The sequence below is a fragment of the Leptodactylus fuscus genome, chromosome 1 (genome assembly GCF_031893055.1).
Source record: "Leptodactylus fuscus isolate aLepFus1 chromosome 1, aLepFus1.hap2, whole genome shotgun sequence".
NCBI lineage: Eukaryota > Metazoa > Chordata > Amphibia > Anura > Leptodactylidae > Leptodactylus > Leptodactylus fuscus.
In genome coordinates this window covers 76,288,913-76,316,706 of record NC_134265.1, presented here as the reverse complement: position 1 = coordinate 76,316,706, position 27,794 = coordinate 76,288,913, and the positions used below count along the sequence as shown (strand labels likewise).

The 27,794-nt window shown below is 42.3% G+C and overlaps 1 protein-coding gene across 2 annotated transcripts in view; it reads right to left on the bottom strand.

Moving 5' to 3' along the window:
- Positions 1 to 25,288, bottom strand: part of COMMD10 (COMM domain containing 10) — a 344,658-nt gene extending 319,370 nt beyond the window's left edge. For both annotated transcript variants that reach the window (XR_012715648.1, XM_075272265.1), the window contains exons 1-4: positions 25,139 to 25,288; positions 20,843 to 20,933; positions 7,248 to 7,358; positions 5,649 to 5,804 (exon numbers count right to left, since the gene is read on the bottom strand). Coding sequence is in view for 1 of the 2 variants with exons in the window: in XM_075272265.1 (XP_075128366.1) it covers positions 5,649 to 5,804; positions 7,248 to 7,358; positions 20,843 to 20,933; positions 25,139 to 25,170 (390 nt within the window). In the remaining variant the exon portion in view is untranslated. The remainder of the gene's footprint in view (positions 1 to 5,648; positions 5,805 to 7,247; positions 7,359 to 20,842; positions 20,934 to 25,138) is intronic.
- Between the last annotated feature and the right edge of the window lie 2,506 nt (positions 25,289 to 27,794).

Below are 27,794 nucleotides of genomic sequence, written 5' to 3'. Positions count from 1 at the left end.
CCTTTTTATGTCCAGTCATACTTGAAGCCAATACCAGGAGTACATGAAAAAAAAAAAACACAAAAGAACAAATCTTTCCAATATATTTTGTCCCATCACAAGGATCCTATCTATACTGCTTGTTAATGTGGATGTAAGACTTTTCCTAAATACACTGCTTCAGCAAAACTGCTTTGTTTGTCCACTATCTTACTTTATTCAATTCATTGTTGACACAGCCCTGACTTATCTGCTCAAAAGTCAAATGATGTATCTGCCTGCTCTCAGGGGGGAGGGAGGAGGGGCTAAGTGCAGGGAGCCAGCCTGTGTATCTAGCTATTCCTGTGTCTACACCACATGACCTAGGTCCTGCTATCAGATAGGGGAGAGGAGCTGCTTTCATTTCTGAACTCGTCTTCTGTTCTCCCAGTTATCAGGCTAGCTAATTTAATTGTGTTCATTATGGCAGAGACAGGCAGTCTCTTTATGTAACACAGAATGGAGTTGCTCCTGCCTGTACTTCATAGTCCAATATTGTGCATATAGTGTTTAAGGACCTTTGATGACATCACAGGCCCTTCAGCCGCCCCATAGGATCAAGCTATGCAGTGGGCGGAGCTACACGTTAATTTGGGGGTGGAGCTAAACGGCAGGTTGCATGTGAAACCCCGCCCACCAAATGATGCAAGAAACCAGGAAGAAAAAAGATTTTATAGCAGTGAAGACTGGCGAGTATGCGACATGGGAATACCCCTTTAATAAAAGGGCCTGACAGGCAGAAGACATAACTAATGCATCAAGAGGCTTCAGTCTCTTTATAAATCAAGGAAATGACTGTGCACCAGAATGGAGATATACGTTCAGAAATGCCATATATTTCCTGTATAACTCATCCAGAAAACTGGCATGAGTTACTATAAATATGTGGGACCGAGGAATCTCTGCCCTGCCCCCCCCCCCCATCCCCTATATAGGGCTCACAATCTACTTTAAAAAAAAAAAAAAAAAAGCAATTTGCGCCAAACATGCGCCACATTATCACAAAGTGTGTAGGGTATATTCCATCTCAAAGTAAGCCAACTAAAAGGTGGAATAACTTAGACTAGACAATCTAAATTTTGGAAAATTTGGACTAATGGCTATGTTTGTTGAAACATTGCTCTGGGAATAGACGCTTTAGCATTTGCAAAAAGATTAACTTATTTATTTACAGAGCAGCTATATTCCGAGCTTTCCTACAAAGACTTTATAGACAAATGATATACCAGATGTGGATACTTCACATGACCTTAAGATGAAGACATTGCCAGGTCTGTCAACAATTGTGAAAATATCTACAGTAAGTTGTAATTTCCACTACTTTTGTAGAGTCTTGACAACATCTGTCACTAAAATACTGCTTTTATAAGTCTTTGGAGAAATTACCAATAAAAGTGCAGTAAAAATGCACTGATCAGCCAGAACATTAAAACCTCATGAAGGTAATAACATTGATTATCACCTGACTGGGTGGGATATATTAGGCAGCAGGTTGAAAAAAACAGATCCACTTTGACAAGGGACGAATTGTCATGGGTTGACAACAAGATTATGCTCTATTCAGATCTGATTTTTTTTAACATCCGATTGGCAGATCCATGAACGGATGTAAAAAATGGATGCAAACAGATGGCCATCCATTTACATAGAAACCACTGTTAACAAAAACGCACCTGTTTCCGATTTTTTTTCAGACAAACACAAAATTATGGTATGCTATGTTTTTGTGCCTGTCCAAAAAAGCAGACGGAAATGGATGCATTTTTTATTTATTTTTTTGTTATAATTGCACTTTTTAAAAAAGAGAAAGATGTTTTATTTAAAAAAAAAAAAAAAAAAAAAAACACACAATCTGAAAGGAGCCTTACCACTGGTTCACATTAGCGTTTGTATTCCGTCTGGAAGGAGTTCGCATCGAGACACCACCACCCCCCAACAGAATACAAGCACAACTGCAAGCGCTGTCAAAGCACACAGACTCCATAGGCTATAATGTTTGCCGCGCACTGCCCGCATGAATGATTCGTGCGCAGCAAAAACACGGACCCCATTATAGTCTATGGGGTCCTTGCGCTTTGACAGCACAGCGCTTGCAATTGCGCTTGTATTCCGTTCGGGGGCTCTGATCTGATCTGGCACGCTTTACTGTGCTTGGGTCCTAGCAGTAACGTGGATGTTACTTTGATGAGGTATCACAATATGAGAATGAGAATTCATTAATAAAGTGTATTACTAAAAAAAAGTTTATTGTAAATTACTTTAAAATGTTAAAGCTTTAGTAATGTCTAATAAACAGTGTTTATTATACATTACTTAACAGGGGTTTCCTGGCCCCCAAATCAATTTTTGATACTGATGGTCTCGCACCCAGATCCTGCTCAGATCAGCTTTTGCAGCAGCCTCCGGGTACTGTAAGTAACAAGTGGATGGGTAGTATAGGAGCAGCCTGCATGTACCCTGCAATCAGTAGCAGCTTCCTGCATCCAGTGGCTGCTGTGATAGCTGATCTGTATGGGGTCTGGGTGTCAGACCCCCACAAATCGATTTGGATCCAGAAAATCCTTTAACATTTGCTGCATTTGTGTATTTAATGAATTAGGTATAAAGGTAGACTCTGCTCCATCTTTATGCTCCAATTGCTGTAAATTTAATTAGACATCTTCTGCACCTCCCGTTTATATCTACCAAGATGGACACTTTTAGGTACAAAAAAAAAAAAAAAGGTGGATGTACTTTGGAAATGCTGGACCATAAGATGGTGGATGATATGATCATAATGATAGCAGAGAACTAAGAGACCTGTAACATGCTGATGGTTATAAGCCTCTCAGGAAGTCGACAACAACTTTTATCAGAAACACATAACCTGTGACGGGAACTGTAAGGCGGCATTTATAAGAATGTACACAGAGCAATTTCCTGAGAAGTCATAACTCAGATCAGAGCGCACCTTTCTTGGATACGCTTCATGACAGTTAATGATTCTGATCCTTTAGGTTTATAGCTAAACAAGAAGGTGTCGTATACATATTTCCTGCTGTAAACGGTTATTGGTTTGCCCATTTAATGTGGCATAGCAGTGACGTGCTCTATAGACTGCTAATTCTGATGTATGAATCAGCTGCCAAACAGGAGCTTGATCCCTGTCAGCTGAGGAAATGGAGATTACATCTCCAAGAGCCAGAGCGTCCACCCTGGATGTGTCTGGAAGTGAAGGCACACAAATCTTCTGTGTCACCATCCAGATACCTGAATGAAATCTGCCAGCAGCAGAGAAAAAAAAAATCCTTCCTGGTTTCAAAGCGAACAGATGATACAGGAAATTGACTGGAAAACTGAGAGCTGCGGTAATACCATGTAAATGTAGGAAATTAAATACAAATCGAAAAAGAGATTTTATATGCGATATACCTACACAGGGAAACAATATGGGACATCTAAAAAGGAAACTCTGCTGGCTCCTTTGTAAAGTCTTAAAGGGTTTATCCACCTTCTAAATATTGATAGATTAACAAGGATCCACATTTCAGGTCCCCTGCAGGTCAGCTATTTCCCAAGTGTGTAGCTCCTGTCATTCCTTAAAAAGGACCTTTCAGGTCCTCGGGCACCTCCGATTTTATATATCACTAGAAAGCCAGCGTATTCGAATTCAGCGTACTATTGGCTTTCCCGTTCTGTGCCCCTGGTGAAGAGCTATACCGTAGCTATTCCTACCGTCAAGTGATGAGTCTAAGCAAGGGGTGCCCAATACGTCGATCGCGATCTACTGGTAGATCGCAAAGGACGTATGGGTCGATCGTGGGATGCAGGGATCCCCGGTGTCTGCTTGCTCACAGTGCAAGCTGAGTCATCTCCCGACACTGGCAGGCGGGGCTGCCGCAGCCCCAGCCTGCCAGTGTCTAGAGATAACTCTCAACCTGCGCTGTGAACAGACACCGGGGATCCCTGGGCGGCCACAGAACTCCGTCTCCTGCTCTCACGATCTGTTTGGCCCCGCCCACATAAACACCCGGTCCCGCCCATAAGCCCACCTCAGCCCCGCCCACAGGTCCGCCCCGGCCCCGCCCTAGTAGATCTTTTCCTTGGTCAGCTAACAAAGTGGCTCACACACTGAAAAAGTGTGAGCACCCCTGCTCTAAGCTGTGAGGAATGCCCCCTATGACAGTAGAGCGCCTTGGACTCACAGACTGTCAGAAACGTCCTTCTGACAGTGAAGAGCTAAGGTATTGGCACCGATAGCTCTTCACCAGGGGCACAGCGCACTGTCGGCTTTCTAGCGGTATATAAAACTGCAGGGGCCGAGGACATGAAAGGTCCTCTTTAAATGCCAGATGCTGCATTGCTCACTCACCCTACTCCTGATAGTGATAGCTGTGGGTATTGCAGCAGTGTCCTGTAGACTTGAATGGGACTCCACTGAAGTAGCCATAACCACTGCTACCAAAAATACAGCAAGAAAGCAATACAACACCCATCATGTGTACTCCGGAAAACAGCAGATCTGTGGGGTTTCTGACAGTCAGACCCCACCAATCTAAAATTAATGGTCCGTCATTAACTGTTAAAAGGTGGATAACCCCTTTAACATATGCGTATACAAGCAGATATTGCACGACACAATAGTGTATTGTGTGTACAGAATTTTAAGGGATATTCCCACCTCCAGGATCCATATATAGACGTATGCTAACTGAAGTGCTTTATTTAATATGTTGCTTTATCTATATTACGTTGTTTGCCAGAGACTGCTTAATATGCCTTCTTGGTGTTTACACTTATTATCTAGGTTTCTGGCCACCCCTGCTATCTAGTAGCAGTGGCTGTAGTAGAGACATAGGGCCCTGTTCTCAGACCTCCTGTTCAAAGCAGAACATCACAAAAGAATTGGCTTTCTAATAGGAATCAGAGCCTCTACAGTAACATGGACGTAAGAAAGGACTATACTGTCAGAGGAGCGGACCCCCTGCAGCAAAGACTAGAAGTAGCACCAAGGGGAACACGTGGAAGCAAACACTGTAAATTACAGAAGCTATTACCATGATTTTTGGATGTCTATATTCATGCCGCTGTCCTCCACCTGGATCCTATACTGCAACTGCATTCTCTTTAAGACTAAGGACTCACATCGCAAGCTGCAGAAAAAAAGTTTTCCCTCTGTGGATTTTCTGGCACTATTATACCCATATTCCATTCACTTTGCAGGTAATGTAAAACACCATGGCCAAATCACAGTGTTTACACTATGTGGAACCCCCCGGCATAAATGTAAATTTGACACACACACACACACACACACTGTAAAAAATGTACTTTCCACAAGATACACAGTTTCTTTAGTGAAGATATTTCATTATCTGTTTTTTTCCCCACTAGCCTTGGTACCAAGATTGCAGTTATCTACACAACCAGTTCTATGAATACCTTCTGGAACAGGTTTTATAGGGAAAACATAACCCTGGTTAAAGTTGCAGCACTGCAAGCTCTAACACATGATTTTGCCATTGCTTTTAATGCCTTTTTCAAAGCCAGGAGTGAGTCCTAAATAGACCAAATGGTGCTTTTGTATCCACATCCAAGTGTGAATAATAAAAATGAAGAACCGTCATCATCATATTCAGTGGCATCATTACCTTTTTTGGAGTTAAAGTCCTTTGTCTGAATTTCTCCACAGTCTCCTGCCCGGCATTTTCCCAGACAATGGCAAATGCTTCAGTCTTGCTCTGCTCAAGATGGATGTTCTCCAGCTGCTGGCGAAAAACTGGAGCTTTTAAATTGTGATACACGGCCTGCAAAATAACACAAATGACCATATGTTACTATAATATACACTGCACTGCGCACTATCCACACCGCTGAAGATGAACAGAAAGAAATCCTAGCAATTCCTACCTATATTTGCTCTTTTCCTTTGATCCTATTGTCTCTCACAACAGCTAAAACTGAGATATACATGAATACATTTTTTGTGTCCTGAGAGATCAGCCATTCATCTCCTACTGTTCGTGGCTGTAAGACAACTGGCTAAGCCAAGGAAAACATTTTTCCTCTATCCATTGTATAGATGATAAATTGATGATTGGTGGGGTCTGACCACTAAGACCTCTACTGATCCGGAGAATTGGGGGTGCTCCTATTGAAATAAAGTAGCAGGGGTGCATCTGTGTAATTCTCAAAGAGAGTGGGGATCTCAGCATTCGGACCACCAGCGATTAGTAATTTATCCTCTATCCTATGGACAGAGGATACATATTTTTTATGACATAATCCTTTTAAATGGCGTTCCGATCTAGAGTAGTGATGACGTTTCTCTAGGTCAGGTCCCAGTCCATGCACAACTGAACTGAACTGAACTCACAGCATAATAGTGCTTTATGATGCTGCAGGTACAGAACAAACGTAGGTATATTGTCCCATACTCAGAGCCTCATTCGATACTGCCGAACTGTGGCAATTCTAGAAAATGTATCACGGCCAGAACACAAAAGTATATAGTTGTTTTCAAATTTACAACACTAAGTGTCTGTTCAATGGAAGTCCACAATACTGGGACCTCAGTGATCACAAGAAGAGTCCCCTATGTGAATACAGCAGTAGAGTCCAGGTGTCAGCTGTCTCTGTCAATCCCAGAAAAGTAAAATGGTGGTCACACATGTGCACTACTTCTCCATTCACACAGGGAACTTGAAGGCCTCGCAGTAATAAGACTATTTGCGGATCAGATACTTCTCTTCTATCCTGTGAATGGGGAGAATTATTTATAGTTGAAAAAGCCCTTTAGGCCTCGTTCATAGAGATGAGCGAGTACTGTTCGGATCAGCCGATCCGAACAGCACGCTCCATAGAAATGAATTTGCAGCACCCTGGTACTTCCGCTTTGATGGCGGCTGGCCGCTTAACCCCCCGCGTGCCAGTTACGTCCATTCATTTCTATGCGAGCGTGCTGTTCGGATCGGCTGATCCGAACAGTACTCGCTCATCTCTACTCGTTCATGCTTTGGAAAATGAAGAGACATTTGAGGCGGACATCCATTTCAGTTTCTTCTCCATTTTCTGACCCCAGGCTCCCTGTATACTTTTCAGCATCTTGCTCCAATCTCTGCCTCCAATTAAAAATCAAATCTGCTAATGATTTGGGGGCAGAATCCACCTCTAAATCAGTGACAGATTCTGCCATGTAAACAGTCCCTTAGGAGTTAATCATTCCTTTCATTACTTTGAAGAGCAAATACCTGTTCCAAAATGAAGGAAATGGTCTCCAAAACCAATTTTAGACTTTGCTTATCCAATGAAAAAGCTGCCTGAAGCTTCTCTTCTTCTTCTTCACTAAAGCTCTGTTCAGCCTAAAAGAAAAAAAAAAAAACACAACAAAAAAAGATAATAAAGTTTACAAAGAAATATATATGCGGTATAACACATACTTATTCAGAAGGGCAAACACCTTATCTTAAAATAATCTGTACTCATATCTTAACTTCAGAAAACTGGATTGTGATGAATAAATTGTGCTTGGTTCAGATGTATCACTTCATATTTTTATCTGCATAAAACACATAAATGCAGAAAGCGTGCAAAAAATTCCAAACTATCGAGAGCTAATGTCTGCTATTTGTATCTTTTACACCAGTCAAGAAAATCCTCTTGTGATAATGCCAAGGCTTAGATCACATAACAAATCCAAAAAATAAATGGGCTCGGGGGGATAATTGAGACTCTGACTGTGCTGCATTCATCAATCTAGTGATGCCAGAGAGAACCTTATCTTGTTCTTTGCACTGATACACCGAGTTGGATAGAGATCCATCAATTGAGGATGTGAAGTCATGTAAACTTACACTAAGCAGAACTAAATCGACTTGATGCCTCTTTCTGGGACGGAATGGATCTGACATTGGTTAGGTTCATACCGCTTATAATATGTCATGCTAGATCTGTCATACAACTGAAAAAACAAGGATCCATGAACTGAAATGAGCTCCTGTTGAAGTTTCCGTGCCATGACACTTTGCCAGATACACCACTGACCCATATACCCCATTTGGCTGAAACAGGATCCGCAGAGATTCAGTCTAGCTTTAAAGGCATGAACAGAACAATCCTAACGCATGCGGAAAATGTGATGTCCTGGTAGCCTTAGATAATCTCATTGCGCTAAAGAAATAAAATAAGGGTCTTGCTATTAAGATAGAGTTTAATGGCCAAATGAAATAAATCATGTACAAAGCAAGACTACTTGGATCTCTTCATTGGGTATAATGTCACAAATTTAGCCAATAAAAGACAAATCTACACAAAAGAACAAAGGAATAGTGTAACACATTTAGAAAAAACTGAACTATAGAATGAGCTTGGAAAGTAAGACGGCGTTCACACTTGCGCCCTTGTGCGCCCTATGTCAGTCCGCCAGGTTTCCGTTCTATTCCCCAGAGAAACTGCATATGGGACGACTTCCCGGAGGTCAGTTTTAAAACCTATTCATTTGGGGAAGCTACATATGGAAACCAGCGGCTTGGTTTTAAAATCCATTCCATTGAATGGGTTTTAAAACTGACCACCAGGAAGTCGTCCCCTGTCCAGTTTCTACAGGGCTTAGGACAGACACAGGGCGTACAGGGACGCAAGTGTGAACGTCCCCTCAGACAGCCCATATGCTTCGAACAACTCTCAGCCAAACCAGCTGATGATTGAATCCATATGAAATCTCGTGACTCTTGCATCAGGTTTACACTAGCGTTCAACTCTTTGCCCTTGGGGTCCAATAAAAAAAAGCGGAGAGCCTACTAAAAAAAAAAAAAAAAAAAAAAAAACACTTACTCGCAGACACCCACAGACCCCATAGACTATAATTATATAATTTTATATTGAAACTGGCGGAGAGAATACTTTTCCATGCAGGACTTTCCTCAGTTTGTTTTGGTGCCTTGTACACTACTTAGGCTCTTTACTGTCAGATGGGTGATGTCAGGAAGGAGTAGACAAGGGGTATGATACAAAGATTTGACGCTGTCCACCTCTGACTGCAGGTCTACATCACATCCCTTGCCTGCTCCAGCCTCACACCACCCACCTGACAGTTCATAGCCTAAATAGCATATTCGGCAACAAAACTAACAGCACTTATTACTTGGAAATGATGGAGGATAGAAAAAAAATTCCAACTGGGCAGAGGACCAGCAGCTCCTAATAGATACTAAGAACTAGAGTTGGTGAAAGGTCCTCTTTAAGGGAAGCGATCAATATAAATCATGGCACCTAAGTGGTTAAAGAAGGTGGAGCCAACAATAGCTTTTTGATCTGCCAGGCACCAAAACCTATGCAGACACTGTATTTGACAGTCATAGTAATAATACAAAAAACTGCCCTTTTTAGAAAATATTCTTTTCCATAATAAAAATATATATTATTAGCCTCTGCCCGCGACTTTGCTTGTTGTTGGCTTTAATGATCCGCCTATATTCAGCAAATTACTGCCATCGATGGTTTGCCTGCTCCGGCAGCTCTTAAGCTGTCCTGCTGCTTAACTTGTCATTGCTCCGGCGTCTCAGCAGCACGCTGGGACGTCATATAATTAGTGTGTTGTTGGCGTTGATGATCCCCCTCAGCTCTGTTTGAGGAGAACTCTGTGACTTCTGGCGACATTCATAGCTCTCGTTGTTTTTGAATTTTGCGACAAATTAGATTTTCTTGTTCCCGTCATATTTAAAATTGAAAAACTGCCAGATAATCAGATAATATGCAAATGCATGAACACACTCCACTGAGGGTTAGCTGAGTGTTTACATAGAGAGATAACAGACCTGGCTTTATCAGAAGCTGAGATAAGGCTGCTGCGGGAACAGTTTAATATAGTATGTGAACATAAATTCATAACAGTCGTGAAGCCATGTCATTTACCGGGATAAAAAGTAGCCTGTGTGTTAATTGAGGTTACAAACTATGTGCCAAATTCATTCAAATCCGTTCAGCCATTTTTGCGTGATTGAGTAACAAACATCCAAACGCACAAACTTTCACATTTATAATATTAGCAGGATTGGTATCACTACATCCCTAATACGATCATGAATTCTGTTCTGCTATAAAAAGTAAACATTAAGGAGGGTTTTTTTAGACAAAAAAAAAAAACACCACATGCTGACCAGTTCAAAGCATAGGTCATCCAAATCAAATCAGCGGGGTCCGATACCTGGCACAGTCACTAATCAGCTGTTCTCAGCGTCTGATACATAGAGACTGCAGCAGGAAGCAGACAGTGCTGTCTGTAGTGGCCAGAACAGGCTACTGCAGATCAACACCAACTGAATGGGACCTAAGATGTAGGAACTCCGTTTAGGCACTAGCAGAAACGAGAGCTGACTTTACAAGAGGTCATCAATTTTTTTAGCCCAGAAAACCCTGTAATGAAAGTTACACAATACATTATAAAAATTCTAAAATACTAATTGTCCTTCCAAAAAAAGAAATCCTATTAATATTATAAATGTGAAAGTTTGTGGGTTTGTGAGTTTGGATGTTCGGATGTTTGTTCCTCAATCACGCAAAACCCGCTCGACCGATTTGGCTGAAAGTTTCCACAAACATAGTTAATACACCCGATTGCGCAATAGGCTAGTTTTCGTCACAATAGCGCACATACATTTGTGCCAGGAACCCCACAAAACCCAAACTCACACCACCATCTCTGCAATCTCACACACTTTGGACCATAGCAAGCCACAAAATTCCTATTGCCCTCTACAGCCTCGCCCCTAACCCCACACAATCACATATACATATACTTTACCACTTTGCCCCTCACCTTAACGATACTCCAGGAGGCGCTCTATAACGCTCCGGAGCAGCCATATATATAAAAACAAATAAAAAGGATTAAGAATTCAAATCATCCCCCTTTCCCTAGAACACATATAAAAGTAGTTTAAAACTGTGAAACACATACATGTAAGGTAACCCCGTGTCCGAAATCGCCCGCTCTACAAAGCTATACAAATATTTTTCCTGTTCGGTAAACGCCGTAGCGGAAAAAATGGTCAAAAGTGCCAAACCACCGTTTTTTCACTGTTTTGATTCTGATAAAAATTTGAATAAAAAGTGATCAAAGCAATAACATTTCCTGAAAATGGTAGAACTATAAAGTACACCCGGTCCCGCAAAAAAAGACACCCTATACATCCCTGTACACTTACGTATAAAAAAGTTACGGCTGTCGGAATATGGCGACTTTTCAAAAAAAAACTTTAACATAGTTTTGGATTTTTTTAAGGGGTCAAAATGTAAATAAAACCATATAAATTTGGTATCCCCGGAATCGTAACGAAACACAATACAGGGGACAGGTCATTGTGGTTGCACAGTGAACGCCGTACAATCTAAGCCCGTAAGAAAGGCGCAGAAATGCATTTTTTCTTCAAATCCACCCCATTCTGAATTTTTTCCCTGCTTCCCAGTACATTATATAGAATAAACAATGGTGGCATCATGAAGAAAAATTTGTCCCAAAAAAATTAAGACCTCATATGACTCTGGGAGCAGAGAAATAAAAAAGTTATGGGGTTTAGAAGGAGGGGAGTCAAAAACGAAAAACCAAAATCAAAAAATGCCATCGGCAGGAAAGGGTTAACTTCAAATACTTCTGTCCCAAAGTCACTATGTAAAGTTTCTCACAACACCGTATATATAGCAGCTCAAATACAAAGTAACTTCAACACAAAAGTCTCACGTATTCTCTGAATTACAGCAAAAACAAGATACAAAGTTACATTTCATATCCCAGACCTTATACACAGTACGAAAACCTTACCCGCGCCTGTATATACCCACTTCTACAATCACCGCAGACGAAGTCGCGGGTACCAGCTAGTAATAAATAAATAAAACTTCAAATAGCTTTGCTGACGGAGAAATAAAAAAGGTATTTCTTCTGAAACACAGTAACCAAAAAAAAACAATGCTGTCCTGACATCTGAAACAGGCCCAGTCCCTATAGGGTTAACCCTACATGAGTAAGTATGCCTATTCACAGTGACAAGTTGTCATTTTAACCGGTTAATGTCCTTATCAGTGAGTAGTTTTAGATTTTAGTTTAGGGAAATCCAAGACACTGCAGACTCATGATGCAGATTGGGTAGCCACAATATCACACTTGACTGTCATGACTACATGTCAGATCTTATAGCGTGCACTTACAGAGGGCTCACCTGATCTAGTAGTATGGCCTTTACCAATATGCAGCGCATGTGACAGGGGTTCAGACTACCAAGCATCTACCCCTTTCCATAGTTGGGAGGTACGTGAGCTTTTTGCATCTATGAGGTCTCCATCCCACACCATAGGGCCTGGCTGCACCCTGTAGTTCTCTAGTCTCAGTAAGTATAGCATTCTTCTCAGTGATATCATAGAATGCTGATGCTTTTAGGATAAAAGGTTATGTAGCTGCAAACTCTATAACGTCATAGACTCAGACAGCCTGGACTTCAGGACAACTTTCATTTTTCAAGAGCAGTATACATGAATTTTCAGGTTTCAAATATCTTCCCTAGTTTGCGTTGGTGCATAGACGTACGCGGTGAGCTCTGAGAGGCATATATAAGAGATAGCCTTGGGGAACTCTGTCGGGTCCAGAGCTGTCTCCATGGAGACATTAACCCTGTCGTGTACTCTGCCAGGGCCAGCAATCAATGCTACAACGGGGCTTCCTCCCTTGTACTGTGCAGAAAACATGTTGGATCAGAGCACTCATGGGTTAAACGTCAGCACCACAGTTCTCTAATATCCAGGTAGTTGTGACAGGAGCACGGTCGTGTATTACATCCCCAATCTTATCGCTCTGTCAGCGCCTACAAGACCACCATGATGACAATATACACTCACCGGCCACTTTATTAGGTACACCTGTCCAACTGCTCGTTAACACTTAATTTCTAATCAGCCAATCACATGGCGGCAACTCAATGCATTTAGGCATGTAGACATGGTCAAGACAATCTCCTGCAGTTCAAACCGAGCATCAGTATGGGGAAGAAAGGTGATTTGAGTGCCTTTGAACGTGGCATGGTTGTTGGTGCCAGAAGGGCTAGTCTGAGTATTTCAGAAACTGCTGATCTACTGGGATTTTCACGCACAACCATCTCTAGGGTTTACAGAGAATGGTCCGAAAAAGAAAAAACATCCAGTGAGCAGCAGGTCTGTGGGCGGAAATGCGTTGTTGATGCCAGAGGTCAGAGGAGAATGGCCAGACTGGTTCGAGCTGATAGAAAGGCAACAGTGACTCAAATAGCCACCCGTTACAACCAAGGTAGCCAGAAGAGCATCTCTGAACACACAGTACGTCGAACTTTGAGGCAGATGGGCTACAGCAGCAGAAGACCACACCGGGTGCCACTCCTTTCAGCTAAGAACAGGAAACTGAGGCTACAATTTACACAAGCTCATCGAAATTGGACAACTGAAGATTGGAAAAACGTTGCCTGGTCTGATGAGTCTCGATTTCTAGTGCGTCATTCGGATGGTAGGGTCAGAATTTGGCGTCAACAACATGAAAGCATGGATCCATCCTGCCTTGTATCAACGGTTCAGGCTGGTGGTGGTGGTGTCATGGTGTGGGGAATATTTTCTTGGCACTCTTTGGGCCCCTTGGTACCAATTGAGCATCGTTGCAACGCCAAAGCCTACCTGAGTATTGTTGCTGACCATGTCCATCCCTTTATGACCACAATGTACCCAACATCTGATGGCTACTTTCAGCAGGATAATGCGCCATGTCATAAAGCTGGAATCATCTCAGACTGGTTTCTTGAACATGACAATGAGTTCACTGTACTCCAATGGCCTCCACAGTCACCAGATCTCAATCCAATAGAGCATCTTTGGGATGTGGTGGAACGGGAGATTCGCATCATGGATGTGCAGCCGACAAATCTGCGGCAACTGTGTGATGCCATCATGTCAATATGGACCAAAATCTCTGAGGAATGCTTCCAGCACCTTGTTGAATCTATGCCACGAAGAATTGAGGCAGTTCTGAAGGCAAAAGCGGGTCCAACCCGTTACTAGCATGGTGTACCTAATAAAGTGGCCGGTGAGTGTATGTTATAGTACAGAAACCGATTACTGCTCATGGTCTACATTTTAGTCATTGGCTGAGAACGCGTTAGACTGTTATGGTACCTGTACACATGGTGGTACTGTGCTGCCATGTGGTACAGCTTTACCATGATAGCCTGTTATGGCTGCAAGCCTTGTGCACACTGTGCAGTCAGCAACTGTATCTTCAGGAGGGGTTACTATGTTCAGTGTTTTATTCCAGGCATGGATGGAATAAAAGGGGAATATCACCCGTCTTACATACTTTCTCCCTCTTTCTGACCCATACCTGGTTTTACAGCGCTACAAAATACAGTTCCTGGCCATACAGGCACCTTAGGGCATATTCACACAAGCAGATAATAAAGTGTCTGTCCCTCATCTGACATCAGGGATGAGTCAAGGACCCCTAGAATTATGTAATAGACAGCTTTCACAACAGACTCTGACCTAAACAGTCTTCTGGTGCCCATTTGCAGCAAAATTTAACATCAGGGTTAAAGTGGTAGATATCATCATCAGCTATGATGGCGGAGGGTCATCAGATTCATGATAAGGCCTGCATCAGGCAGATTCTCCGCCGGACATTACAGCTTCACAAAATTTACGCTAAATTGTTTTTAGTTTTTCAACGGAAGATAAAGTCCCTCATGCAACAACCAAGATGGTGAATGGAAAGAGATGCAAATGAAGGGGGCTTCATATGCATCAGTCATTCCGATGGCCTTCCAGTCCATTGTTTTGATCCTATGGCGGATGTGTGTAACAGACTTGAAAGATGGCAGCATGAACGCATCCCAACACGACAAATAAACACAAGCTACACAGTGATCCCACTACAAAGTATATGTAATGAATGAGGTCAGATCAGGTATACAAGGGGATATAAGCATCTTCAAGAAATAACCAGTGTGATTATCTGTGTATAACTAAAACCTCATGAAAATGAATCAGTCTTCACAAGTGAAGGACAGTCATCTGGAACGGCTAAAATAACATATTCATTGAAAGTGACAATCTCTGCCTTCACTTATTCATCGCCGCCACCAATTGTATCAGTTTAATGTATGAGCAGCATTTGCAACTATAGTGATAAAGCTCTGAAATATGTAGGAAAGACGAGAGGCGATGCCAGAGCAGATGTAAGAGCACATTGCTCATTATTATGTATACTCAATCAAAAAATGCAGAAATAATCTGATAGACAAGAGCGCAGAATCATCCGGAAACCAGATAATGGAAACAACAAAACACAAATGCCCGGAATATTTCCTTATCTCTTCAAGTTACAACTACTGCCTGACAACATAATACGGGAACTTTTACTGCAGTGTAATAACAAAGTATCCTATAGCCCTCTCTCTCTATTTCTAGAGCTGCCATATCACAAAATTACACTTTAAGAGGAACACAACAAAATGGAGCAAACAGGCTGAGAAATGTCTCCATCTCTCCATGGGCGTATTACAGAAGTAATATTTCAGGTGAAAGTGACAGATCCAGCTTAGCCCAATAGAATCTAGTGGCCATATAAAGATGAAGTGACTAGTAGCGGATGACCCTGGCCACCACTGGCCGCTCGCTGGGGCAGATTTACTAATAATGGTTCATGTTTAGACATCATAAACGTCAGCAAGGTAGCCAGAAGATGTGCCAGATCTACCACAACATCCCAGTAGTGCACAACAGACTTGGCACATCTTTGCCACTTTAGGCTCTATACGTCTTCATGCCTTAGCATTGTGCGGCAAAAAACTGGAATGCGCCAACTTTTCTACACACTTTTCAAGAGTGTCTAGCAAGGTGTAAACATCTGTTCTTTTTGGTGCAACTGAATAACAAATTTGTAGTTTCTGATTTTGCACCAAAACCTAGTAAATTTGCCCCAACGTTTACAGTGGTTCCTATTCACCAATGCCCCTGATGGACACAGTGTCCCCAAAGGGCAAGTTTTACACTATGTTCACATCTGCATCAGGAAGTCTGTTGTTCTGGTCCACTGCAGGATCAGAAGAATGGAAAAACTATCTGTCTAATGATGGATATGAACAGATCCGAGGGACTTTTTTTGCACAAGATTTCTGATGGATCAATGTAGGGTCAATAACCCATGCAAACTCAAAGCAATCTCAATAATACAATAACCCATGCAGATGTGAACATAGCCTTATGCAATCTCATCTGTCAGAGAGGTGTGGGGTTCAGATAAGGCTAGGTTCACATCTGCGTTAGAGTCTCTGTAAGAGATCCCGTCTAAAATTGATGGAGAGAAATGTCCTGCACAGAAGACTTTTCTCTCCGCCAGATTCAGTATAAAACTGAATGAAACCTGACAGACACCAGTCAGACCCCATCGTCTATGGAGTCTATGGGTAGTCGATTTTCTAGCGCACAGGTTCTCTTCCTTTCAGGTCCGCATTCGGACCCGAATGACAGAGAGACAAACGCTAGTGCGAAATGAGTATAAAAGGCTATGTGAGTACATATTTGATGTACCTATTCAGTCACGCATGGCAGTATTGGCAAATCAGAAAGTTGAACAATTTGAGAAAGAAAAAATGAAAATAATAATCAGTGACCACTCTTTTATCGTATATAAGAAGCAGCTTCATGATTGTGATCCTACTACTATTTCCTAGAATGGGATTTAATAAAACCCACAGTGTGATATCTAGGAAACCGCTGCATGGTAAGACTTATTTATCTTGTACTGTTCAGGAATAACAGCATACAGAATAGCATAAACCCGCATCTACAATTCACACATTTTGGAACTGAACTCACCATCAGCTCAATGTCTACACAGGGCTGTCTCTGCTAATTTATATACTGGAAAATGGAAACTTGATGCCAGACAATACAGTAAACTCTATAAAACCACCAACTGTCCCACTGCATTATATGAGCACGGCAAACCTTCTAACAAGCGGCAGAACTGTGAATACAGCTCCAGACTACAATATAGTGTCCTTGATGTACATGATAGTCACATACTGAAAGTTTGCCGTAGATGTTCTGAAAGAGAGTTTGAAATGCAAATTTTGAGATTGTAAGGATGTTTTAAAGTGAGCCCCCAAACTCAGATCTCTAGATGATGATCAAAATAGTCGCCAGTGCAACTAAGAATTTTGCAAATGATACACAGAGTTGAATAAACTGCTCCGCCATTTAGGCTGTGACTAGTACTGCATTCAGCTCGCAGCAGGCCTGCTTCATCGAGCCAGAGATCTGCATTCTGCAAAGAGCTCTGTGGGAAGGGGCTTAGTAAGTATTGAAAGAAAAAAAAAAAAAAAATAGACAGGAGGTATGTCTTAGCCTACCTCAGACGTCCCGTAGACAAAGTAGCTAATCTTTAGTCACAGTCAAACCTATGCTCTAAAGAAGCTATGCTGGAAAGCAGCCAAGGATGAACATAAGAGCAAATAGAAATCAGGTTATCATCCCTTGTTTTTAATGACTTGTATGCCCATGGATGATTATTTGCCAATTATCAGGAACAAGGGTCTGTAGAATGCTTATTCCTGACAACTGCAGCATTTAAGGGTATAGACTGGTACTGCTTCAACAGGGCACTCTGGTGTTTTCTCCGTTAACATAGTGAAAAATTCATTTATTACTACTGATAGCTTCTTGCCGGCCGCATAGTTTTGCAGGTTACGACAGTGCAGATAAAAAGTCCCAGGCAGTAACACATCAATAAATCTTTAGCCATGTTAGCTGAAAAAACGAAGGCCAGACAGCAGCATGTGTCTTTCCCTTCAACATCCAATGTCTACAATGTCCACAACGAAGCAATGGCTTGTTTATCTTCTGACTACATCTTTTATGCAGAATGTCAGCAGAATATATGTAGGCAAGGATGTGCTGCTAACAATCCTTCATACTCTATATTCATCCATCATCCATCATACTCCATGTTCATCCATAGAATGGCAAATGTGGTGCCAATTTTCAAAAAGGGGTGTAAAAGTGAACCTGGAAACTATAGACCAGTAAGTTTAACTTCTGTGGTGGGTTAGATATTTGAGGGCTTTCTAAGAGATGCTATCCTGGAGTATCTCAATGTAAATAATCTTATAACACCAAATCAGCATGGGTTTATGAGGAATCGGTCCTGTCAGACTAATCTGATCAGCTTCTATGAGGAGGTCAGTTCAAGACTGGACATGGGTAACGCAGTAGACGTGGTGTATCCGGACTTTTCAAAGGCTTTTGATACTGTTCCACATAAACGGTTGGTATGCAAAATGAGATTGTTGGGACTGGGGGAAAACATATGCATTTGGGTTAGCAACTGGCTCACTGATAGGAAACAGAGGGAACTTGTTAATGGTAAATATTCAGACTGGACCACAGTCACCAGTGGGGTGCCACAAGGGTCAGTATTAGGTCCTCTCTTGTTTAATATCTTTATTAATGGCCTGGTAGAGGGTTTACAAAGCAGGGTGTTTATATTTGCAGATGACACTAAACTTTGTAAGGTAATCAATAATGAAGAGGATAGTATAATATTACAAGGGGATCTAAGGAAACTGGAAGCATAGGCGGAGACTTGGCAAATGAAGTTTAATGTTGACAAATGTAAGGTTATGCACTTTGGTCAACGTAATAAAATGTATGACTATGTACTTAATAGTAAATTACTGGGTAAGACTGCCAATCAAAAAGACTTAGGGATTCTGGTGGACAGCAAGCTTACCTTTAATGACCAGTGCCAGGCAGCTGCTGCCAAGGCAAATACAATTGTGGGATACATCAAAAGAGGTCTAGATTCTCACAACAAGAACATAGTTATGCCTCTATACAAATCACTGGTACGGCCACACTTAGAATATTGTGAACAATTTTGGACCCCAATATACAAAAAAAGACATAAGTGAACTTGAAAAACTGCAAAGACGGGCAACCAAAATGATTAGGGGAATGGGTGGACTGGAGCACAACGATAGATTAACAAACTTGGGGTTATTCAGTTTAGAGAAAAGACATCTACGGGGAGATCTAAAAACAATGTACAAATACATGAAGGGACAACACAAAGAACTTTCTAAGGATCATTTAACTCCTAGGACAGTGACAAGGGGACATCCTCTACGTCTGGAGGAGAGAAAGTTTCACCAGAAACATAGAAGGGGATTCTTCACAGTAAGAACAACGAGGCTCTGGAACTCTCTGCCCCAGGAAGTGGTGATGGCGGATTCATTAAACAAGTTCAAAGTGGGCCTGGATGCCTTTCTTGAAGAGAAAAATATAACGGGTTATGGACTCTAGATTTTAAGGACACGTTGATCCAGGGTTTTATACTGACTGCCAGATTTAGAGTCGGGAAGGAATTTTTTCCCCTGAAATAGGGCAATTGGTATGAGCCTCACGGGGTTTTTTGCCTTCTCCTGGATCAACACTGTAGGGATTGTAGGGTTATAGGTTGGACTTGATGGACTGATGTCTTTATCCATCCTCATCTACTATGTAACTATGTATACTCTATGTTCCGTCCTCATGTACAGTACAAGTAGTTTGCATCAGAAAGAATAAGAGTGCAGCAGCCAAGGTGTTATATTGTCAGCCAATCCTCATTCTCCCAAACAATGACCTAGGTCAATTCACACTATTCATACTGGGATATCTTGAGCCAAGAGAAAAGATAAAGAAGGACAAATCTGTACATACCATTTTGAGGTTCTGACTAGACAGTTCATTTAACTACACTATAACTGGTGAAGGGCCTAGGGCTACATTCACATCTGTGTCAGGTGTCCGTCTGACAGAGAAGTACAGAAAGTCAAAAAAAAGAAAAACAGACACCTAACAGATCCCATTACAGTCAATGGCGTCCGTCAGGTTCCTTTTGTGTTCATGAATGCTTCCATCATGAGACAGACCATTTTTACAGACTTCCCGGCGCAGATGTCAACATAACATAATTCTATAAGTTCACATCTACGCTAGGGATCATACCTGCGTCTATTATTCTGGTCAGTCAGAGAACCAGAGCAACGGGCAAACGGGCTGCTAACATAGTAGACACATACAGAGCCTGATGGCTATAACTGGGTCCATCAGGTATCCGACGTTTCTAATCTGAAAGCGTCTGATGAAAAAGTCATGCATGTAGGACATTTCGGGTGGTGATTTTAGATGCACCTTGCTACAAAGTCTCCTAACAGAGACTCTGACACAGATGTGAACATAGCCTAAGGTCATGGTTTCAATATCCTCAATATAACACTACATTATTATGAAGACTTGTACAGGTAATTGTTTTGCTAAACAATAACTGAGGCTTCGTTCATATCTGCGTCAGAGTCTATGTACGAGACTCCATCACAGATTCCTCCAAAACTCGGTGGAGAAAAAAGTCCCGCATGGATGACTTTTCTCTTTGCCAGTTTTATACTGAAATAATAGGTCATGGAGTCCGCGTATAATCGTTGTTTTAGCAGGCGGGCTTTCCGTCGTTCAAGTGCACAGCAAAGAGCAAATGCAAGTGTAAACCTAACCTAGCATTATGTATTAATGTCTTTTAGTCTGAAGAGGTCTGAGGAATCTTTACCAGTTCCTAGAGGTGGAACAAGTGGCCTGCATGGCACCTGTATAAAATGAAGAGAACGTTGCCATGCAATACTGCTATTTAGTGAAGAAGTACCTGACTGAAGGACAAGCCCACAACTCATTCAGATTGTTCTATTTTCATGCAGCTAATGGTCCAGAACATCTTATACTTGCTATATTGTTAACAACTCACCTTCAGATGAAGCTTTTGAAGTATACGTGAAAGAAGCCTGGGAAATTTTCCAGCATCCATGTCATTGATAATTGAGACTGCTTGTTTTATGCTGGTAAAGACAAGAATAAATTATCAGAAACCACACATTGTAATCTTTATGTATGCTGGAAAAATTCATTAACAACTCAACAAGTGTTTAACATGCAGATGCCAAGCTGAGATCTTGGGAACCAAGACTATACACAACATATGGATGTCTCCAAAGAATAGACCTCAACATTATTATTATTATTGTTTATTTATATAGCACCATTAATTCCATGGTGCTTTACATTTGGGGGTTACATACAATTCACAAAATATACAGGTACATATCATACTAACAGTGATCGGCTGGCACAGTGGGGTAGAGGGCCCTGCCCACGAGGGCTTACAATCTATGAGGGAAGGGAGTAGAGACAGAAGGAGAGGGGGAGACTGTACAGATGGCGGTGCGGTGATAGTGTTATTGGAGGTTGTAGGCCTTCCTGAATAGGTGAGTCTTCAGGGCCTTCTTGAATCCTGTGATTGTGGGGATCAGTCTTATGTGTCGTGGTAAGGAGTTCCAGAGTATGGGGGATGCACGGGAGAAGTCTTGGAGACGGTTGTGTGAGGAGTGGATGAGGGCAGAGCGGAGTAGGAGGTCGTTGGAGGATCTGAGGTTACGTGTGGGCAGGTAGCGGGAGATGAGGTCAGAGATATATGGAGGGGACAGGTTGTGGATCGCTTTGTATGTTAGCGTTAGTAACATGCTGCATACAAATACACAGGTGGGGGGGGGGGGGGAGGCAGAAATAATACATTGTCAGGAGCTGGATAATGAAATGCCACATACAGTATCTATATAACATTAAAGAAGACATATAATAAAATACCAGGATAAGTATTGTATCTGCTCTGCATTAGTGTGTGGATGGAACAACCACAGTCCATAAACCTAAACTGAGTAAAGACCCCTCTAGGGAGCCAAACGCTCAGGCCAAGTATTGAGAAAAAGGGTTCCTGGGAGCACTCGTTCCCAATAAATAACCAATGTAAATGTACATACATCATAAGACCACCTGACTAACAGCACATTGCCACGTGCAAACAGAGCAACATGCTGCCAACAATTGCAACCAATCTGTTCACGCAAGATGGAAATGCAAAAATGGGCAATGACTGGGAACATGAGTTAACTAGAATTACTGCCGGCTAGGCCCATGTACAAGGCCTTTTACAAAGCACAAAGCATGTGCAATCCATGGAGTCTGCAACACAGTGTATGTCAGCATTATTACTGTACATGTATTCTATGGGCAGAATGTGAAGGATGTCTCATTGCGTGATTCCACGGGTTTGGTATATACAGCCATGTGGTTATACAGTATGCGCTATACACTGATATTAGGTCTTGGTTGTTACCCACTGTGAACAGATTTACTATTACTGGTCAATCTATTGCAGTTCTCCTTGATGAGAAATATGGCAGAGTCTTAAAATGCTAGGCTTCACTTTGTCTTAATTTTCACAGTTTCTCCTATCATAAGTAGGATGCACTTGGACAAAATAGAATCAGTCCAAGGTCATGTGACATACAGTCTGCTTGTTGTTTCACCATATTCTGCAGCACTTTACAGACATTATCAATCACTGTTCCAAGCAGGACTCACATTCTAAGTTCCATATCTGTAGGTCTTTTGCTAGTGGGGGAGGAAACTGGAGTACCCGAAGGAAAACCACACAAACAAGGGGAGAACATACAAACTCCTTGCAGATGTTGTCCTTTGGTCCATGGTTGGACACACAGGTACACAACTCTGTAATCAGCCATCTGTGTAGTAACAAGTTGTGTGTCCATCACATAACTATGGATTGGATATCACATGACCATGGACTGATTTTTATCCAAAAACTTTCCGTCGCAGTTATTCTAACATTGCACAAGCCATGGGGGCAATTTATCAAATTAACGCCACCAATAAGGCCAATATTTCCTTCTTCTACAAAAGGGAGTAAAATAATATCTTAAAACTAATTTGTTGCTGTGGGCAAAACCCCCATTTTTTGCTTAGTACCACTTTTTACAAACTTCTCTAAGGGGCAGTTCACATGCGTAAAATTACGCGCCGTATACGATCGTAACCCACATTGAAATCAATGGGATCTTTTTTGAACGCGCAAACTCTGACACGCCGTATACGTGCCAGATTGCGCTCCAGTTTACTCCATGTGAACTGCCCCTTAGTGACAAATATACACTCATTGACTAAAAAAAAAAACAGAGATCCCTGCAAAACTCAGCAGGCAGTTATGTCTCAGGCATATATGTAAATTATTAAAGGTGTGGTCTGACTAAACACTGGGTCTTGCCACAAGAGGGCATCAAAGTGATCCCCCCACTGTCCTATAAAAAGGCTCTCAGAGGCTCATTTTGAATAGTACCTCTTGGTAAAATAATCTGCTGACTGCTAGACATGTAGGAATACATGTAGGAATAGCCTTAAGAAAGGTTATTCTTTCTTACCTGTTTTATTCTGATCCGTGCCGCTGTTCCTGAGAAATATCTTCCTCTTCCTTACGCAAGTGAGTTTTCTCTCAGCACTTGGGGACATTCCCCTGCGCTCAAAAAGCAGTGAGGGCATCCCCAGTGCTGCTTGAAAACTCTCCAGTGACGGCCACTGTCTTCTTCTCCGACGCTCCTCTTCTCTTCGTCCAAAAGCACCGATTGTGCATGTCCATCGGCCATGGCTGACAGACATACGCAGTCGGTGCTTTTGGACGAAAAGGAGCATGAAAACTCACTTACATAAGGAAGAAAGAAGATATTTCTCAGGAATGGCAGCACAGATCAGTATAATAAAGGTAAGAGAAGAATAGCCTTTGTTAAGGCTATTCCTACGTGTATTTAGTTTAAAAATGGTATTCTAATGATAGAATCCCTTTAAGGCTGAGGCCCCACATAGCATCCAACAGCAAAAAACTGATGCGAGAAATAAAACACGAAGGCAAAGCATTGCGGTTCTTCCCACAGCACTTTTCACAGAAAGTTCACAAAGGTTTCCTCTTCGGACTTTCTGCTACAATGGCAATATTTCAATTATACTTACGAAAAATGCAAGCAGTTTCTATAGAGAAACTGCCCGCATTTACGTAGATATAATTGAAATATTGCGATTACCAAAACCTCAACAATTCTGGAAATCGCAACGTGTCTTCTGCATGTATGTTACCGCAGTGTGGGGATATGATTCACTTTAATCCCATCCACTACACAGTGACTGTAAAACAATGCATTTTTTTCCCGTAGGGCATTGGCCTAAATGGGCGTTCTGGCCTTTATAAACGGACAGCCTATAGCAGGATAGTTCATCATCTACAGATCATCAGGAGGCCTAAGAATAGGTTATCAATTGACATGCATGGAAAAATTCCTCAAGCGTCAAGAAGAAAAAATAACAGTGATTAAGGGATTTTCTGATATGTCTATTTTATGGGATATGCACTGGATGTGCCATAAAAATGTGATCAGCGGGGTCCAACTAGGGCTGGAGCAGGTGAAGAACACATATGCCTACAGTGTCATTGAGGGGCGCAGGTTATGGGTTGAATTAACTAGCCCTGTACTGAGAGCTACTCTGGTGTTAAGTGGGTAGGAATAGAGTGGCTTCATCCATTTGCAATAAGAAACAAAAGGGATCAGTGAAGAGGAGAAATCTGTCACCGGAGCAAAGCATATTAAACCGGCAGCACACTTATATAGGTATTATAGCACGGAACAGAGGTCAGGGAGCAGTCTACAGAAATGTGCTCCCATATGCAGTGTATATAGATAAGACATACAACCATGTCACTCTAATAATGGAAAATAAGAGGGTTTGAAAATAAAGAATCCTCTGCCTATAGCACCTGCTGAGCTGGGCATTGTGAACACGGCAGAAGGCTCCAGACTGTGGGTGCCCCCACACCCCTCATTGTCTTGTTATGTACAGTGCATCACACAGGCTGCAGGTGCATGGAGACATATATGGAGTTTTTGGCCATACATGTGGAGACCCCTGGTATTGTAGTTACTAACCCCTGTGCTCAGGACGGGACCCCACTGATCTCACACCCTGATATATAGGGGGGTGTGCACAATCAGACTCATCTACTGGTCACTACGACCAGTGTATAGCCAAGCAGATAGACTGTATAATGCAGCAGGTATCAGGCTCAGCACAGATCACCAACTCTCCCTTGTGAGCCATTGTCAGGCAGAGAGCTCCTGTCCCGCCCTTATGCCTATCCCACTACCTCGCAGTCTCCTTGAATATCGCTGCCGCCATGGTGACAAGTCCTGCACTTAGGATGCTGTCTGCACCTCTTCGCGCCGGTCCTGCTTCAATTCAGTGGATTAAGGAGGAGAAGTCATGTGATCAGTAGTCAGCTGTCAGGACGCTTCCTAGTTTAGTACGGTGGCTCGTGTGCTTCAAGAAGTGATAAAAGTCGCTTACCGTCACGGCAGTGTTTTTTTTTTTGTTTTTTTTTTTGCCTGGGACTCACAATAGGTTATTGTTGCAACGTTTCCAGCCGCAGCAGCCATATATGTGCATATATATATATATATATATATATATATATATATATATATATTTTATATATTTTATTGAACCGAGGAATATCAAGCCTTCCTTTATACACAGCTTTTTGTGAGTTTCTCCAGACTGCCCCCCAAAAATAAGTGACTTCTGACCATGACGTTCTGTGCAGCGAACATATTAGTTCCTTAAGCCTTTCATATTCCTTTGCATATTTTAGGGCTTGTAAAATAATATTCATGTGTTTTTGCATGTTTTTAGCACCTTTTTGTAGCATTTTGTTTTCGAGCTTTTTTATCTTATAGAGAAGCCAATCAGAAAACGCCTAAAACATACAACCAACATTGTAAGGATAGAAAGAGCGACAGAATGATCTGCATATTTAGCTCCACCCACTTCTATTAATACATTTAACAAAAACAAGGCAAGACTACCGAAAACATAGTATAAACATATAACCAAGTTATATAACCATATAGTTTATTAGTGTATAAATACATAAAACACATATAAATCAAAAACAGAGAAGAAAAACACATCCAGCCAGATTAGGTGAAACGCACGTCGAGGCGTTGTCCATGCAATACATGGTAAGAATATGGCACTACTTTTTCATTGGTATTTTTCACTTTTATTGTTTTATGCAACACTTTATTTAGAATCAAATACCATTGTGTAGCTATGTTTGTACTTTTTTGTAACTCAAATTTTTATTGAAAATTTTTTACAATAAGAAAAGAAAAAACAAGTACAAGGTACAGGGCGAACACCCGCCCTGCGAACAGGAAAAGCACACAGTGCAACACAAAATACAATCGAAAAAAATAAAAAATAAAATTAAAGACAAAGAAAACAACATAGAAGAAAGAAAAAGGGAAAAAAAAAAAAAAAAAAAAAAAAGAAGGGAAGGGGGAGGGGGTTAGTGGGACAGATGGATGGGGGAGAGGACTAAATGTGGGGGGAGAAAGGGTAGGTAGGGGTGAGTGTGAGCAGTCAGGAAACCAGTGAGAGCACTCGCCAGGTCATCCATACCACAGCCAGTTGGGAAGGGCTCGGGAGCAACCACTGGTCAAATACATGAGACGAACAACAAGAGTATCAATCAGAGGAGGGGTCAGAGCCCAGAAGCGTCCGGTACTCTGCAGACTGTTGAAACCTGAACCAGTAGAACCAGGTTTTGATGTACGCCTCAGTCGTGCCATGCAGGAAAGACGTGAGATTTTCCATGCGCATTATCTCGTTGACCTTCGAAATCCAGAGGGAGAGAGGAGGAGGATCCACTCGTTTCCAAAAAAGGGGGATACAAGCCCGGGCAGCGAGGATCAGGAATCTAAGTAGGGAACGCTTAAAGACCTTTACAGAAGACTCACAGTGATTAAGAAGGAACAGGGCAGGGCCCAAATGGTGAGAAGTTTCAGTAAGCTGGAGGGTTATCCGTTTGACCCCCTCCCAGAAGGACGAAAGGGCAGGACAGGACCAAAAGATGTGTAGCAGCGTGCCTTCCTCGTCGCCACAGCGCCAACATAATGGGGAGACCTGAGGAAACATAGCATGGAGTCTCGTAGGAACCCTATACCATCGGGACAAGATTTTGTAACTGGCCTCCTGGTGGCGAGAGCTGATGGAAGCAGCATGAGAAAGGCGAAAAATGCGCTTACGCTGCTCCTGAGAGAGGGAAAGGGACAAATCAGATTCCCATTTCAGCAAGAACGGCGGAACAAAATCCTCCGGAGGTTCAACCAGGATCCGGTAAGCAAGCGAGAGGGAGTGGCGGAGGGGGCCAGCACCAACACAAATCCTCTCCAAGGGGGTAGGTTCGACGCGGAACTCTGCAGGAGCAGGGAGAGAATGTAAAAAGTGACGAAGTTGCATCCCCCGCCAAGCGTCCAAAGGGGGCAGCTCGGGAGGGGCCTGGGAATTCAGGAGTGTAGTCCATCCCCCTGCGTCCTGGAAGTGACAGGCACGGAAAATCCCATGACGGCGCCAATTACGAAAAACTCGGTCAAACATTCCAGGTGGAAAGGCAGGATTGCCCAGCACTGGAAAAAGAGCGCAATCCTTAGGGAGGAGAGTGGAGCGAACAAGGCCCCTGGAGCAAATCCGAAGCGTGGGACCAAGGGTAGGGTGAGAAAAGAGAGACGACAATGAGGAGGAGTCCAACCAAGGGGCAACCTGCAAAGGGATCGGAGAGAATGCCTGTTCGATGTAGACCCAAGGTTTAGAAACAGCATGCCTACACCAGTCCACGACACGAGTCAGGTGGGTAGCCAAGTAATAGGACTTCAGGTCCGGAAGCGATAAACCACCGCAACTCTTGGGACGAAAGAGAAAAGCCTTGCTCACTCGGGCGGGTCTGCCCGACCAGATGAACT